General features: G+C 41.4%; 1 protein-coding gene across 1 annotated transcript in view; it reads right to left on the bottom strand.

The window, feature by feature from the left end:
* Positions 1–17,545, bottom strand: part of AKT1 (AKT serine/threonine kinase 1) — an 80,416-nt gene that overhangs the window by 25,240 nt on the left and 37,631 nt on the right. The window contains exons 3-5 of the mRNA XM_048305726.1: positions 13,979–14,107; positions 7,180–7,291; positions 4,330–4,477 (exon numbers count right to left, since the gene is read on the bottom strand). Coding sequence (XP_048161683.1) covers positions 4,330–4,477; positions 7,180–7,291; positions 13,979–14,107 — 389 coding nt within the window. The remainder of the gene's footprint in view (positions 1–4,329; positions 4,478–7,179; positions 7,292–13,978; positions 14,108–17,545) is intronic.

Here is a 17,545-nt window from a genome sequence, read left to right as displayed (position 1 = left end):
TCCACTCACTCTGGTGACAAGAGAAAATACGAGTATCTCAAAATATTGCAGCCAACAAACTTATATAAACATATATGAACATAAGTATCTTAAAACCTTGTAAGATAAAAACATGTAAACACTTGGTGCAGTGAAGGACAGCAACTCCTCTGTCCTGTCACCACTTCATCCTCTCATGGAACACTTCTAGGAGAAATCTCAGTTCCACTCAGACCTAGCTCAAAAAGAGGAAGCATCCACTTGGCAAACTTTTGTGTTCTCTGCCACAGACAGTTTCACTGAATAATTAACAGCCTGTGAAAATAAACTTAGAAGACATCAAAAATGCAACCATCACTAATGAAACTTAAGTTATCTAGTACCTTAACAATACTGATGAGCATTCTTAGCACCATGTAGGCAAACCTGAGTTAGAGCAGCCAGCCATCCTTTTGAGACCTTTTCACTTTAGACAAAATTGTTTTCGTTGGATCTACATATTCTGTTACATCCAATTTTGCAAATCTGGACTCCAGTCCTTAAGACAACCGATAATGTAAATTTGTTCTACATGTGTGATGTTAGAGTGGTCCTTAGAAAAGACAGCAGTGTCCTTTTCCCTTTCTTGCTCGCTTACCCCTTTGAAACCATACCTGCTACTATAATCATTAGGTACAAGGTCCTGCTAGGGTGGTTGACTAAACCTGGAGCAAAGAGCTGTGCTGGCATACTGGGGACACTGTTCTGAAAATATAAAATGATAAACCATTTCATGTATTTCACTTTAGATTTCAGATTTCGTTGCAGCTTTATCTGCAGAGGATTAACTGTTTACTATATTACCCAATACGGTCCCTCTGTGTTTCTCTTTGTCCAGAGCCGACTTTATTCACATAATTTAGATGCCTCCAGCTGCAGATCTCACAGCTCCATGTTCACTTAAAAGTCCTTTCCACTTCTGATAAAGCAGCTCTTTATTCCACTTCCAGACATATACCCAGTCTTCTGGCTGGTCAGGATATACTTGAACATTCCGCGTTATTACCAAGACTAAAACAACAAACTTGCACAATGACAAAAGTATTTTTTCCCTTTTCAAAAGGTTATGAATTCTGCAGCAGTTCTGCCTCCAGCCTCTAGTGGCAGGCAAGGCTCAATACCCACTGCTGCCAGGAGGAGGCAGTGTAGGAGGAGTTTGCAAAGCTTCATTGCAAATACAGGGAAACTGAATTTCCATTTATTTCCACTGAACTTTTCAAAGTATTTGAATTCACCACCCTCTCCCAGCTCACTTTTTGGAGCTGTCACAGAGTTTTTTGTCTTGGTCTCAATCCTTGAATTTTGCAATAAATAACAATAACATGGAAGAAGGCTGACAGGGCATCAGCTGCTTCCCGTGCATTGGTTGGAAGCCCACAGGCTCCCACACTCTCCCAGTAATTTTATCACATGTTGAAGTGGGAGAGGGATGAGATTTTCTCCCTCCAACAGGTTTAAACTTTTCACACAATAGGTTGCTCCCTCCTCAGAAAGCTTTATTTCACTCCCCATTACTGAAATTTTCAAAACATTTTCAGTATGGTTTTCTTTAGGACAACTGCTACTTTTCCCTTGCAAATTAACCAAATCTGTTGCAGAGTGTGGTATCATCACAACTGGCTCTGCCTCTCGATAGCAGGGCTTGCGGTGGGGGGGCAGTGGGGGTTGGCTTTGCTGAGTCAAACCCCTCCTCCAAGGAGTGGAGGGAGGTGACATCAGTGACATCATGCTCAAGAGAGTCCCACCTCCTAATTTTTTACCCATGGGCGGAGTTTATGGTTTGGGGAGGGGTTTGGCTTTGCTGCATCAAATTCCTCCCAAGAGCTGAGGGGGTTGACATCATGTTCAGGGAGACCCAACTCCTCCCCTAGGCTGGAAGACCCTGGTTCATCCTCCACACCTCCCTCCACGGTGTTAATTTGCAACTCTAAAGCCCTTTGGCTCCCCACAAAGTTGTTTAACAGGTTTCTCAGGTTTGCTGCTAGTTGCTTTTGGGCTGTTAATTCTCACTCTGCCCTGAGGCAAGCTATTGTTTCAGCCTCCAAGGCAATTAGCAACTTCATCAGCTGCTCTTTCTCCAGACACATGCTTCTCTTTCTGGGCAGCCATTAAAGACTCTGATGTGGAACCCTTACCAGGTTTTTTTTTCCCCTTCTTTTGACAAAATTTCAATATTCTCTGCAAGTACCTGCGGTTTTTGCCAGTTTTTCTCAGACCACATCTCTCTGTCTGGGTCTGATCAAGCTTTACTTCCAACAACTCTGCAAGTGGAGAGCAAATTCGGGTTAGGCTTCTATATCCAGAATTCCATAACCTCTTTGCAGGAGAACATCAGAAAACTACCTTCTTATTATTCTCCTTATTCTGAGTTGGATGCACGGGAGAAATGCCAACCAGATACTCTCATGAGGGTCAAAACAACACTCAAGTTTACTGGCAAACTTTAGAAAGTCAGGCAACTTTGGCTAAAGGTTTACTGCAACATCCAATCAACATAAAACACTTCTCACAGCATTAACTTGGACCATTCAACTTAGCAAACTTTAAACTCATTCGATGGTAAGTTACTCGAAATATTCCAACAAGAGGGAATCAGAAGAAAAAGAAAGGAAGACAGAAAAGATATAGAAAAGCACACATACAGCTAACCAGCTCCTGGGTTCCAGCCATGTTCAGATCGAAACTCCAAGAAGAGGTAGGATCCAGACAAGATGATGGCCTCCTGTTTGGCCTTAAATACCCCTTGGCCTTCATGGGCCTTTTCCCCAGGTGGACTTGTGGTCATTTGGCCACTCAGGAGCTGGGTATGGGGAGAGTGGAGCACTGCCTCTGGTGTGCCAGTGACTGGCAGCTCTGCCAGGCTGGGTGGGTGTGGGACAGTTCACTGCCTCACCAGGGCAAGGTCTGACCTGCCTCTTCCCCTACACACATGCATCCCAAAATGTTGCAAGATATCAAATCCTTCCATTCCCTGACACTGCCTCACAGATCAGCCATTGGCTCTCATTTGTCTCTCCGTGAGGAAAATCATTGGAGGAATCAGAATGTGCTGGAGGCTGAGCAGAGACTCTGTACCATCAGCTCAGTGACCATGGCCAACATGGCAACAACCAAAGGCCACTGCAGCCTCGTCTGGAGAAAGATTTTAAGATGCCCCCTACAGCAAACTTTTCCATATTCTTCCCTAGAGCAGTCAGAGGAGACTTTCTGCTAAACTGCTCAACACAGTTGACGCCAGGACCCCAGTAATCATTTTGGTTATCCTCACTAACATGTCCAGGAAGAGACAGTCGCTGTTTCAGAAGAATGTATCCAGCTGATGAATGAGGTGGCTCTTGCATTTCTATGAAGGACTGCAGCAAGAGCAGGATCTGTTAAGCCAGAGACCCAGAAGCCTACTGGCAGCTCTAACTCAGAGTGGCATGAAAGTAGCTACCCACATCACTCTGAAAGCACTGACATGACACAAGGGGATAACACACAAGCTTAGTGAAGACACTGGGGGATGGCTGGTTTTTTATAGAAAAACTTTATATGTTTTCCCAAACTGAAACAAACTTACGAAAGCAGGTGAGGATGATAATGGTGAGATGAGGACACAAGGAAGTGCCCACCTAAAATCCACAATGTATTTGCACAGGAAAAGGTTCCATCAATTCCCTCTTGAAGGAACAGGTGGGAACACTTTGGAAAACAGAAATACAAACAGAAGAACACAAGGGGGTAGAAAGAAATGAAGGGAAGTTGAAGACAGATGCCCAAAAAGGGTCAACAGGGCATATATCTCCTCTGGCACATACTCACATCATGGAAGGCCATTGCTGACCTGGCCCTGTGTGTTCAGACTATCTAGTGCCTAATGTCAAAAAACCCTCGAACTGTAGGAGCACTACGGACAGACACTGCAGTGGCTGGCTGGAGGTAGCCTAAACCCTTAATCCAGAGCAATTAAATCCACTGGACCCACCCTAAATCCTGCAAATCCACCAGAATACCTTTGCACCAGCCTGCAAGGAGTTTACAGAGTCACATGGTCCAGCAGGAGCTTTGGTTTCACTCTTTGTATCACAGGAAAACAGGCAAACCAAACCTAGACCCGAGCTGGCCTTGAACGCCATCCAGTAAGGACATGTGAACTCAGAACTCCGGCAGACCCAGACAGGCTCTGCTCAGCTCAGACAATTGCTTCATCCAGAAGCTGCATCTACAGCCAATCATGTAATTGTCAGTGGAACAGACATGGCTTGATGGTATTTCTAGTCTATATTTGAGAAGACCTAAAAAACAGTGATTCCTGCTATGCCCACTTACCACTTTGTGTTTTGGCTTTGTCATAGAAACTTCCATTTCTTCGGCACCTGAATTATCACTGGGAGAGCCAGATCTAAAATCCATCATCTCTTCCTCTTGTTTCTTGAGGCTGTCTGCTACTGTTTGGATAGCTTTTGTCCATTCTTCCCTGGCAAAATATAGGCAAAGACATTCATTACTTGTGGCTTTAGACTATCATCTGCCATGGCAAAGATCACCAAGCAGTACAGAATCACTAATGCTCTCTGATGAATTAATGGAAGATACAATAAATTATGTGCATTTTCAAGCACTGTAAAAATGCATTTTTAATCACATATCTTTATTACTCATACTAGAAACCCAGTCTGGAAATAATACAAGGCTTTTCAGATAACAGAATTTCTAGTGGGCATTCAGTCAACAGCTCAAGATATGACCTGGTGATACAGAGATTTACATAACCAAAGCAGACTTGCTGAAACCAACAAGCAAAAGGCTTACATGAATCACAAAGCAATTAAATACAACTACTACATTTCTATGGTGCACTGAAACACACATCCAGCTCCTGGGGACACTGGCACCTCTTCGCACACGTATCCTAAATTTTAGTGGCTTTAGTGACAAGGGATGTTCTTGGAGAAGGTATTAAAGCCCAGGATACTTAGGTTATTCTTCTGTTGTAAAGATGATGACAGCAGTACAGCAATTGCTGTGTAAACTTTAGCAGAATGTCAGCAAAAGCAGTGACATTTCATCTTAGGCACAGGTCTTGGTTACGATATAGTTTCCACAGCTGTTTCAGCAATGGGTGTTCTGACAGTGACCCCTTCAACTCTCATGGAGACCACTTCCACTCCAGTGTCCTTTGGGAGATTTCACACCTTTGGAAGCTACTGAAGTGAAAGTTCTTGGCCTTCACTCGATTTCACTGCAAATTTATTGAACATGAAGAATACAACTCACAAGGGCTTCCAGGGATGGGCTTTAAGACACACACAGGGGCTGAAGACACATCCAGTGGACTATCTGAACTTAAAATGCTTATTCTCTTCATATATGCAGGGAACATGATGTGGTGGTTTAGTTGGTGTTTTCTAGGCACTGATTAAACTCTTCTTCTAAGGACATCCCAGGTAAAATATTTTGCTACTACAGCAGGATCAGCAGTAGCCATTGCTGATCAACTCTGTGCACAATCTGCAGCACAACCATGCCATCCTTATCAATGTCCAATTTTTCACTGGTCCTATGAAGTTGTTTTGTTTTTTTAAAATCGTATCTGAACACGTAAGTTTCAGTTTGTGACGGATGGAAGAGGCAGATCATTCCCGAGTGGAAGCAAAGTCCATGGGAAAAAGAATCCCACACAGGTATCTAATAAAAGCTGCACCACCTAAGGTCTTTCCTGCCTTGTGGATTTTGCCTGAATTGTGCCCTATTCATCCAGCCCTGGCTGGGGGCAGCAAGGTAAAGCCACACATTCTGAACATTCTCCCTATACTCCCAGCACAAACTACTCCATTCACCATCACAAACACATGCTCTTATTTACTAGTCATATTTTTATATTCAGAATGATCACAAAAAGAACTTCTGTACTTTCCATCTCTTTCAAAAAACCAAACATTGGTTTAAAAGGCACAGAGAAACCTAAAGGCATATTGACCTTCATATCTCTTTTGTTACTGACTTGGTTGAGATCTCGGCCCTCCTGAAGTGAGTATCTCTGATTTCTGCAAGAACAGAATTTCACCCTCAGCTTTTATGTCTCAAGAGTACACAACAGAGGTGACTAACACTCTGAGCCCTGAAATGTCAGAAAGCTGACTTAATTGGCTAGGAGGGAACAAAACAAGACTGAAATACAATCTTCCTCCAAGTGGAAACTGCTATTCACTCCCTTTAGGGTCACTGACCACAAAGTTCCTAAAAGAAACAAGGACCAGTTTATTTTTCTTTGCTTTTAATTTGACTTAACCTTCTTCTGATCATTGTAACATAATCAAAAGCAATAAATCAGTGCATGCAAAGACTATGAGAGAAAGAAGTAATACTAGGTAGAATTTACTGGTCTTCAAAATAAACACGTGCCAGTATCATATCTAGAGAGGACTGGGGTTTTAAATACCCACTCCCTTATGGCAATGGTAGTGGAATAATTTCAGTTTCTGAAGAGCAAGTAAATATTTAAATACTCAGTAGTTGTATAATAGCTGTGCTGGAAAACTCTTCTCTCTGGAGGTAGAAGATCAAATCTCCAATGATGAGAGCACAGGATGTAGCTCTTAGCTTTGTTTCCTAAAAGATGAAACAGGAATCTGCACCTGCAGCAGATAACTATCACCTTTATTATCTAATTTGCATAAAACATTAGCAATCAGCAATGATACAACTAACTTTTCCTTTAGAAATAGGGTGTCTAAACAGATTTTAAAAGGTAACTATTTTGATACCACTCAACTCTGCCTGAATCTCTATTTCACTTGTGCTCATCCTTCCAGAAACTCCCAGGTCAGAAACTCTTTATTTTACTACCACAACATTTCCAGTGAGAAATGAACCTTGCGTTTCCAGAAATAACTACCTCTGTGCTGGTACACACCTGCACCTGTCCATTTTGGATACCCAACCTAGCAACACTTCATTTACAAACACTGCTCAAAATCCACTCTCTGAAACCCCCCTTTAGAATACCTTTTACACTGGAAAAGGCACTAAACCTGAGGCACTCAAAAATTGTCACTTTTCAGTCCAGACGTACATCATCTGATAAATAAGAGCTTCAGCAAAGGACTCACTATTAATGCTGAACACTTGCATCTGCTTTTGCAAGGAGTTTATGCATTAAATATGAATGAAACATACCGCTCCTCTGGAGTCTCCACATGAAATGTTCTTTCAATTACTGTGGTCCACTGGAGGCATCTAATGATAAATGTGTTTGGTTTAGGTCGCTCTGTCTTCATCAGCTGGCACTCTACCACAATCAAGGAAGAAAGAGTCATGGTACATAAGCAGGTTTAAATAATCATTTGTCTTTATTCTTATCTAGCAAACTGTTGCAATTAATCAGCCATAAAAATCTCTGTAAGTACTTCTTCAGGAGACTTGAGACAATTTACTGTGTTGATGAAACCAATAAATAGCTTGGGAGATAGCCATCTAAGCAGCTCCGAAATCAAATTCTGCTTTGAAAGGCTCCACATTTGGTCTGCCCATAGAGGTAAGCAGAAATGGGATGTGATAACACAGAAGCCATTCAGACTCAAGTCTCATACTCTAAAGGTCATCCAGAGCACAGCACATTTGATACACCTGGTGAACCAGTGGCAGGTCGGGAAGTCATTTGATAATGCAGCAATTACACACACAGAAACTAATGTCGAGCCCCCACATTCCCTCCAATTGACCTTCCTACATAAAACCCTGTCCATGGCTTCCAGGGAGCTGCGAGAGAGCATTTGATCATTTTGCAGCAACCTGATGATGATCAGACTCAGCATTTCCAGCCCTCAAACACTAGAGGGAACATCAAACTGCAAAGGCACCCCCTGAGAAGACCCCGTTCCAAACGCCTTGGGGAGAGCTGCCGCAGTCGGATGCTGCACGGACACACAGCGAGCAGCTTCCATCACTGCCAGGGTTTAAGCACAACCTAAAAAGGCTACAGAAGCACAGCTACATGCAAAGCCACCACTTCCTTCATCAAAATGTTGAGAGCTGAGTGTAATTTTTTTCAATTTTTAAACCACATCTACTACTTTAAGCTTCTTAGGATTTTACAAGTGTTTATCCTTCAAATTAGGGCCAGAAAAATGCACCTGATAAAGGGTACACTTTAGCTCTACTAACAGAGATCTGAAAAACAAAAGAAAATCAATGAAATAACAACAGGAGCCAAACCACCGCATTTTTAGATAAACATTAATAGAAAAGCTAATTAATTAAACAGCTCCTGCTGGAGGAAAGTCAAATTAAGAAACCAAGGGAGCAGGGGAAAAAAAAATAGAACATAATTGTGGGAGTTTTTTTCTTGCATTAAACTCTTTTCCTTGCAGTTAATGAAATCACAAGCTTGCTGTTATTTCTCTTCAGTTTCTAAATCGACTTCCAAGTAAATAAAAAGGCATTATGAAGACAAGAAGAAATTTCTGTTTACTGCTAGAGCTATGAACCTCCTCCACCATCAGCAACGTGCAAGTCGAGGGCAGAATCCACCAGAATAACAGTACATGTTACTAAGGCTACACTGGTACCATTAGGTTAATTTCATTATTGTGTAAATTTAGAATGCTCAGTTTTAAGTTCAAGCTCTTAATTAGCACCAAGATAAAATATTTACTGCCAGTGTTTTTGGGTGCCATATTTTTGGCAATATATTTCATGCCTCATTTGCTGCTGGAATGATAAGCTTTTCAATTAGTAACTGCATTTTTCATGACAAGAAAATATAATTTTTCTTTAATAGCACGCTGAGGTTATACTGCATCCTACTAAACCACTCCAATTAGATCAGAGAAAGTTTATTAATGAGTCATGCAAAGGCTTTTGTGTGATAAACGGCACTCCTTCATTCACCCAGATTAAACGACTTCCACGCAGCCACGCTGGATTCGGCCTCCCAGCCACCCCTGTCCTCTCACAGAATGGCAACGAAAGCCAAACACGAGTGCCCGGGCTGGCGCAGCCCCGTGTGCCTGGTGCTGATAAATTCTGCTCAAAGATCTCATGCCTGTGCCCGGACCGCCCATCTCAGTTTAGCTGCCCTTCTTTATTTGTTGTTTGTTTGTTCTGCCTCCCATTTTTATCTGCTTAACATGATTAGATTAAGGCTGGGTTTGTCCTCAAGGAGCCTGCACAATGCAGCCCTAAGACACTGAATCTGCCTGAAGACTCAAAGAACAACATCAGGCTATTTCCTAACCTTGTGCTAATCCAGAGCTGTTCTCCCATACTTGTACCGAAGTACAATGCTATGAAGAAATAAACAGAGAGGTTTTGCTTAGATTTTAAAAACACTTCAGAGTCACATTCTGAAGTAGCTGCACAGATACTTAAACTACTCATGAATACTAGATTTAACCATTTAATTTCAGCATGATAAACCACGCAAGGCTTTTCCTGTCATAGAAAGGGACCAATTAAATGTCACTCTTCCCCTAAATCAGCACTGTCCATTGATATTTGTTAAGCTTGCTGATCCAGCAATCTTTAAGGCATACAGCAAGATGAATAATAGAGATTTGTCAGTTAATAACCACTATAATTCAAGAATGTCACCCAGAATTGTTTTGTTTAGTGAACAATATGCTGTCTAATTACCCTGCTCAATCATAACAGCACATATCAAGAAATACAGAAGGCTTTACTTTTAAATTGCTTTACCGAAGTGCTGTACCACATAGGTTCTAGAAAGTTTGAAACTACCACTTATTTCTCACCATATATGACAATCACATGGATTTTATCAATGAAACAAATGAACAGTAGTTCCTTCCTTACTTTTAAACCCAACTGTGTGCTCTTCACTGTAGTTGAGAAGTTAGAGAAGCACCAAATTCACCTTCCCTAATCATGTACTGCACCATACACCACTCCAGCAGAGCCAGATACAGATGCTGTGTAGTATTAGGTATAATTTACAGCATGTTTGGGGGTTCTGCTATAAAAACAGTCACATTTCAAATAGGGGCAAAGGGTCGTTTACCCACTTTAAACAAGTTTTTCCTGTGAAACAGGCACACGTAAGTATTCCCCATTTGCACCAGAGTAAGTAGTATAAACAGCAGCCTGTTAAAAATTATTTAAATCGCTCTGAAGAACCTCTTGATTCTTTCCTGGCGTTTGGTCTTTTAAAGTAAGTAGGACAGAGAAATTGTTCCTAACAGGAATAGACACCAAGGCATTCAAATGGAAATTACCATTTTGTATTTGAAAGACACTTAGCATTATCCCAGTGACTTTCTAAAATGTCACAATATTTGCTTTCCCAGCACTTAAGCTAAAAGGCAGATTACTTTCGATGAAAGTGTCAAACTCTGCTCCCTGTATAATGACATCACACTTAAAACAATAATGTCAAGGAAGAATCCTTCCTATTACCTGCTTTGGCTTCTTTAAGGAAGTGTATGAAGAAAAAGGAAAAAGGAAACAGAAAAAAAAAAGGAAAAAGGTAAATGAGGAAAAAAGAATGATGAAGAAATAAAACTTTTGGAAGACAAACTGGAATATTATGTTGAAGTGTTTGTTTTCTGATAGCACCACTGGATAGATTCAACTCTGAACTGTTCAGCATGGCAAAAGCGAGGGGCCAGGAGCACCAAGTTACAGACCTGCACAAAGGTGGCTCTTAGTAACAGCAGACAAAAAATCCAGCCACTAATCTAGCCATCCTGTGCCCTCTGATAAATGCTTGACTGCAGAGACACAGTCCTGTCCCAAAAGGAGCTCTCGTATTGTTGAGCAATTATGTTTTCAGCAGTACAACAAAACCGCCACAGTCCATCTTCCTTTTTGACAGCTGGGAGAAATAATCCCTTTCTAACAGGAACAGCCTCTCTTCTCTCCATGTGGTTTTTCACAATATACTGCTTTTCTCAGTTATATGGTTTTAAAGGTTTATAACCTAATAGGGAGACACACACGATAATCCAAAATTACAATCGGTATGAAGGCTGCTTATCTCCAAGATTTACAACACACCCTCTATTGGTTATTCATCTGCAGGGGCTCTGGAGCACAACTTTTAGGTACACACTTTTTTATTCCTTCTACTTTATTAGTGGTAAAGTACAGAACACAAACACAAATAAGACTCAAAAATCTGTTTAATACTCAGGCACCATCTTTCAGGAGTGTTAATTTGGGTTCTTTTGGATTTTTTTTTGTTTGTTGTTGGTTTTTTTTTTTAAATAAATCACCAATAGGTAAATTCCACAGAAAATAATCTCCTTAAACACAGCAAACATTGATATACAGCTATTTTTAAAGGAAAATTAGGTGAAGCAAAAGTTACTTAAAATAAATTGTGAGCCTCTCTTTAGCTAGAGGGGCTTAGAAACAAGTTTTCAAAAATGTATTATCAAAACCCTCACAGACCAAAAGGAAAAGGCTAGTGCATAAGAAGAGACTGTCAAGCCCAAGGAAATCACACACTATTTATTGCTAATACTTTCTTCATACCTAATAAGGGAAAAGACAGGTCACCATTAGTTGTTATCTTGTCACTGTTTTCTCACTAATTGACTATTTTCTACTTCTCATGGGCTGACAGAATCACTCAATATGAATTTTACACTACAAGTAATAAAATTCCCTTTTAAAAAAATTTGTCCTTTTACTTGCAAAGATAAAAAAGCCTACACTATTTTACAGCAGAAGAGGGTAAAGATTTTAATCAGAAACATGGGACCACTTCCAAAGAACAGACTGACAGAGAGACAGCCTGCCATCTCATTAAAAAAAAAATCTGGTTCACTAATTAGCAAAAAAAGTCAGGGTTATCATGGTCTCTTGGAGGAAAAGAAAACAGAAGGATTAATTTTTACAAAATATTTAATCTACATTCCTCTCACCTTTCACTGGCAGGAGGCTTCTACAGGCCTGTGCTCTGGCCTACGCCTTCCTCCAGAGGCAGCTCAAATTCATTCACACTAACTCTACACGTCAACCTAAATGAAAGGATCAGGCAAGCAGGTTCAAAGGGAAAGCCCATGGTGCAAAACACATCCAAACGATGATCCCTGAGATTAGCTCAGCTGGTTAAAGCCTGCTGCTAGTAACACCAGGTTTGTGGGTTCCATCCCCCTATGGGCCATTTACTTGAAGAATTGGATTTGATGATCCTTGTGGGTCCCATCCAATTCAGAATATTCTGTGAATCTGTGAAAGTGTGGAGGGCACCCAGAAGGGACAGAAGTGCTGGCAGCCCTGCCTGCTACATGAGAAATTAAATCCTGGTGGGGAAACAGCTGCTTCTGTGGCCCCAAATCCACAATAATGACTTCAAGAAAGGAGGCCCCACTTCAGTCATCAAGGCCTTCCCAACCTGCCACTGGTTCACCACACAAGAGCCACTGCTGGGAACATCCTCTCACCCACCACTCCGCCCACGATGCCTCTTACAGAGGCTACAACTCATCTATAGGCATGTGCTGCGTCTTCTCTGACAATGCTCCGATGCCATGGTAACAAACCTGTTTATCTATAAATGCTGAGACTGATGGGCTCAATCTGCCAAAAAAGCACCATATTCCTGTTGTGAAAACTGATTTAAGTTAACCTATTTTAAAGGCAACCTGGACAAAGAAAAAGTGATGGACACATTTTTACTCCTTAGCACTGAGCTGCCCAAGTAATGCAGTTAGCAGCAAGAGGATGGAAGTGTCCTCCAGAAAGTGGATTTGTTAAAAGCCTCTGGCTATAGACCAAGTACTGAATTAATTTATGAATTAATGGCTTTCTGCTGCTTTACTTTACCTTCTTGATCTGTAAGAAGATACCAGTCTAAAGAGGAAAGTACCATGTCATTACTGAAATGAAAACACTATGACAATTCTCTCTCTAAAACGAGACAATAAGCCCCAAAGCACTCTTGGCATCCTGCACAGAGGCACCAGGCAACAGTATATCCATTATTTATTCCCATCATCACTCAAAACAGGTATACGCTGCTATTGGAGGAAAAACAATGAACATTTCCATTAATTCCTACTGCTGCCCAGTCCTGTTCCAGGAGCAGGGTCTTCCAAAATAAATATCTGCTTAATGATCAGCTACAAAGATGAACCCCCGTATTTCGAGCTACCCTGTAATGAAGAGGGAAAGCCCCTACCCTTCTCTCTGCAGAGCTTTGCTTTCAGTAGTCACCAGGAGCACAGAACAGATCATTGTTAATAACAGGTGCCACAATGATCTATTTTTAAGTGGTGGAACGAGACACAGGCAAATCACAAGACAGGAAAGATTAAGAACAGGAGAAAATAAAAGCTGGAAGTATACAGCAAAAGGTTAAAAACATGAGCAAGAAAAGGAAATTATCTTCAGTGTCTTCTATCACATCCTGTGCTGCAGCACCTGAGCAAAGTCGGAAATGTTTGCATAGGAGAGAGTGCAGAGGTTAGGAGATGTTATTATTTCCAAACCCTTTTGTTGGCTTTGATAGAAGAACTGTGGGTTTATGGTCAAAATTAAGAAAAACCAAGCGTGTTTTATTAAAACCTGCGCATACTCTGCATTCTTTTATGCCAACAACTGAGTAACTCCGACCTATGTCAATGCCACTGGAATCCAGATCTGGTGGCAGAAATGCTTTGGCTGCGCCTGCCTGCCAAGTACATGCACCTGGGTGAATTTTCACTTTAAAGCTATTTGCTGAGTAACATACATACAAAATATTAACAAATAAACCCATTTTATTCAATAACCAGAAAGGGTAAGTTACTAGAAAACTTAAAAAAAAAAAAAAAAAAGAAAATCAGAGCATCAAACCTCTACATCACAAATCACTCCTGAGAAACACAGTGGGATTTATCAGCTCAAATAAACATGCTTAGTGTTTAGATACATTGCTCCGGGCAGGAGTGTCACTGATGCAGCTTACCAGCTATGTTACAAGAAGACATCAACCCCTAAACTGGACAAGGGAGCAGCAGAAAACACTTACGAGCTACTGAGAAGTTATTTAAAGGTGATTCCCGCTGGTCAACATCCTGCGGTCGCTCCTTGTAGCCAATGAAGGTGCCATCGTTCTTCAACAGAAAATACCGCGGCCTCCATGTTTTGATGTATTCTCCTGGAAAGACAGGATGTGAAAAGGGAGACAACATCAGAAAACACCCCAAAATACTGACACATCAATAATTTCTGTTAATATTGAAACTACATGTCATCCTGACAGCAGCAGTTTTAAAAACATTCAGTTCAGTCTGATACAAACAGTGGAAAAAGACACGCACTGAGTCACAGACTGGTAGCGATGTTAGCCATGAAAACGGGACTTCATAAAAGGTAAACAGCTATGTTTTGTTCTTCTATCCACTTCGATTTCCATTCAAATTCTGCAACATCTGCCTTAAATGCATTTTAAATTTTAAAAAAATCAGAGCAGATGTCCTATGTATTATTTTTGCTATTGTCATTTTTCATACTGACAAGTGGAGAAATTTTTTCATTTACATTTTGCAGCGCAAGTATTTTAAACAACAATGGGTAATTTACTAATTAGTCAACTGCTTTATCAAATGAACAGTCACTTTTAGACCATAAGAAGATAATTCTCTGCTTATGTTACATAACATCACTCACTTCTCTCACAACGTCTCAAGCATGAAACACAAGATGATATATCACAATATGAAAGGGAAAACACTGGATGATGTATAGCCACCGCAAAGGAGAAAACAAACATCTACTCTGAAAGATATGCCACCTTTCTTTGTCTGAAGAAACACCCATTGCTCACACCACGCTACTGCTCATCTGAGTAACCTCCACAGGTGACACTTGCATGACTGTTACAGCCACATTCAAAATGTCCAGCAGTAGAATAAGAAGAAAAGACTTAATCAAAACCTCAGTTATTTACTGGATTTATTAAGCTGGTCTTCAGGGAAGGAAGACAGAGGTCCCAGGTATGGCTCTTCTGTCAGTATGTTTCAGTTTCTTGCTTACTGACCAGATCACTGTTTTCTGAGGCAGTCTCTCAGGAACCTCAAACAGCTTTTCATGGTACCAGGCTGCCCCTCTAGGTCCTACAAGGTCCTGCAGTAACATTTCTACTCAACTGAATCACAAAAATCTCATTCAAGGTGTTACTGAATGGCCATTGAATGTTACTGTGGCCACAGTACTGGCCACGCTTTTCCAATTCTGCTCACCCCAACAACTGATTTAAAAATTTTAAAAGCAAATGGTCAACTACAAAGCACCCACAGCTGCACATCAAACATACCCTCCTCCCTTCTCACTTATGATTTCTCACTTGTTTGTTTAACACTGGGGAGAAGATGAGGGAGCACACTAGGAGCTGAACTCCTTTCCAGCCTGCCACAGCAGGACCATGCCTGTGCACCCTGTGATGCTGCCCTGCAGTAGCTGGTGCCCGGTGCCCACAGGTTCACCTGCTGGCAAGCTCTTCAAACAACCAAGAAGAGTGAGAGGAGAAGGCTCACCAGATTTATTGGCTCTGGCAACCTTCTGCTGCTCTCCTGTTCTCCCAGGCTCCTCTCTCACTCTCCTCCTTTCCCGCTGCTCAGCTTTCCTCCACTGGTAATTTCTCTCCCAGTGAAGTGCACCCTGCCCCAGGAACTCCCTTGCAGCTGCTTTGTCTCCTTCCTCTCCCCACAGACCTCCTCTCCGTCTGCAGTGCAGTTTCAACCTGCTTTGGCAGCAGCTGTGTCACTTCTCCGTTCACACTCATTCTTCTCCCTCCTGCACACAGAAGCAGAAGCAAGCCCAATGCCCACACCACACAGCCACGGGTGTACACAGCCCACACCAGCTGCTTTCCCCTCTTTAGTCCTTGCTGGGCTTTCAATTTTGTAGTCTAAAGCAAGAAACTAAGAGCTACTGAACTGTTAGAGAGTCACACAGAGCCACCTATGCAGTGGCCATGTCTGCACAAAACAGCCACTTGAAACTGATGGAACAGGTATGGGGCAAGAAAGAGGAGAGAAAAAGGAGCACAAACCTTCTCAGTGTTTTTTTAGAGACAACTGTTACTGCTCTGTTACACCAACCTATAAGGGGTTTACAAAAGTGTCATCATCACTCCAGGAATTTCAGAAGAACTCACCTGTCATGGTTTAACATTTATAAGCAAGGAGGAAAATGTAGAAGGTTTTGTTGCCATCATCTTTTTAATTCTGACCTTAATTAAATGCTGAAAACTTTCTGGGATCAGCAGGAGATTATGAAGCCTTTCACATTTAAATTATCAGTCCAACTCGGCCCAGATCAGTGAGATTACTCCAATCTCATTACTATTACACCACAGATGTGACTACAGAGACAAGAAGATACATGGCGTAGCTCAGCCCAGCTCTTGACTAGAGGTTTGCCAGGTAAGCAGGTTGGGGAGGTGGCTGCCCAGACTATCAGGATTTTGGAACATGCTGTTACATACCTGACTCATTGGTATTTTCGTCTCTTGCATAAAGCGCATCCAGGAGATCTACGAACCACCACATACCCCTTATCATACACACACTTAGGACTAAATCCAGATTGGATGGGACAAAAAATATCTGAACAGGGACAAGACAGAGAGCTTCCACGTCCCTTACTCTCTAATTTATGCTACACGTCTTCCCCACTGGCATTTACAGAGGGGACATTAATTATTTGCAGATTCTGAAATTATTATCTGGTTATTTTCAGTGAAGTATACATAATTTTAAACAGAATTACACTGTACTGTCACAGGAGACGTTCTCTTAGATTAGATGCTTATGTTTGGCTCTCATACTTTCTTACAGCTTTATCCCACCAATCTGCTTCTCTGTTAGAAACACATCCTCTAACAGGATTAATCACAGTCTTTAAAATGGTGCATTCTATACATATACAGCATCCTCCTCCACACTCACTCTTTCTGTGTGAAAAATCAAGGATTTCATTACTGCCAGCCTTTCTGCAGGGATCATTCTGCTTGGATCTTCCTTTAAGCATTGCTTTAGCTGGTTATGGCTCCTGATCCACCTTTGCAATTTGCAAATAATTAACATGATTTTATTTAAAATTTTTTCCACATGCCTGGATCTTAATGAATACTGTAACACGGCAATCTGACATATTATTGATTATTGTTCTTGCCAAGGAGAATGTGAGGCACAGTGCAGCATCTGTGGTATACATTTTTATTATATAACAGACTGAGGTTGTACTTCTGCATCCTGCAAAAAAGTGGCAAGACGCTGCCTGGTGTGTGACTCCCCAAACAGATGATCTCCAACTATAATTTTACATTCAAGCCTGAGCAAGCTATCGTTCCTCTGCAGAAGCTCGGCCACACCGATTCACCAACAGTCATCAAAAAGGTGTACAAAGTACATATTGTTAAGAAATAAGTTTATATTTTTATGATTAGCTAAAAGACTATAAATGGCCTACAGCCCACAAGGACCACATCAAAAGGTGACAGCCAATCTGAGTATTAGAGGCAGAAAAGGAGTTTGTCAATACAGACAAAAAAATAATTACGTGGAACTGCTGGGATAAAGCTGTCTGAAAA

The sequence above is a fragment of the Corvus hawaiiensis genome, chromosome 6 (genome assembly GCF_020740725.1).
Source record: "Corvus hawaiiensis isolate bCorHaw1 chromosome 6, bCorHaw1.pri.cur, whole genome shotgun sequence".
In the NCBI taxonomy this organism is placed as follows: domain Eukaryota; kingdom Metazoa; phylum Chordata; class Aves; order Passeriformes; family Corvidae; genus Corvus; species Corvus hawaiiensis.
Note: the sequence above shows the minus strand (reverse complement) of the source record. Positions and strands in the feature narration are given on the sequence as shown.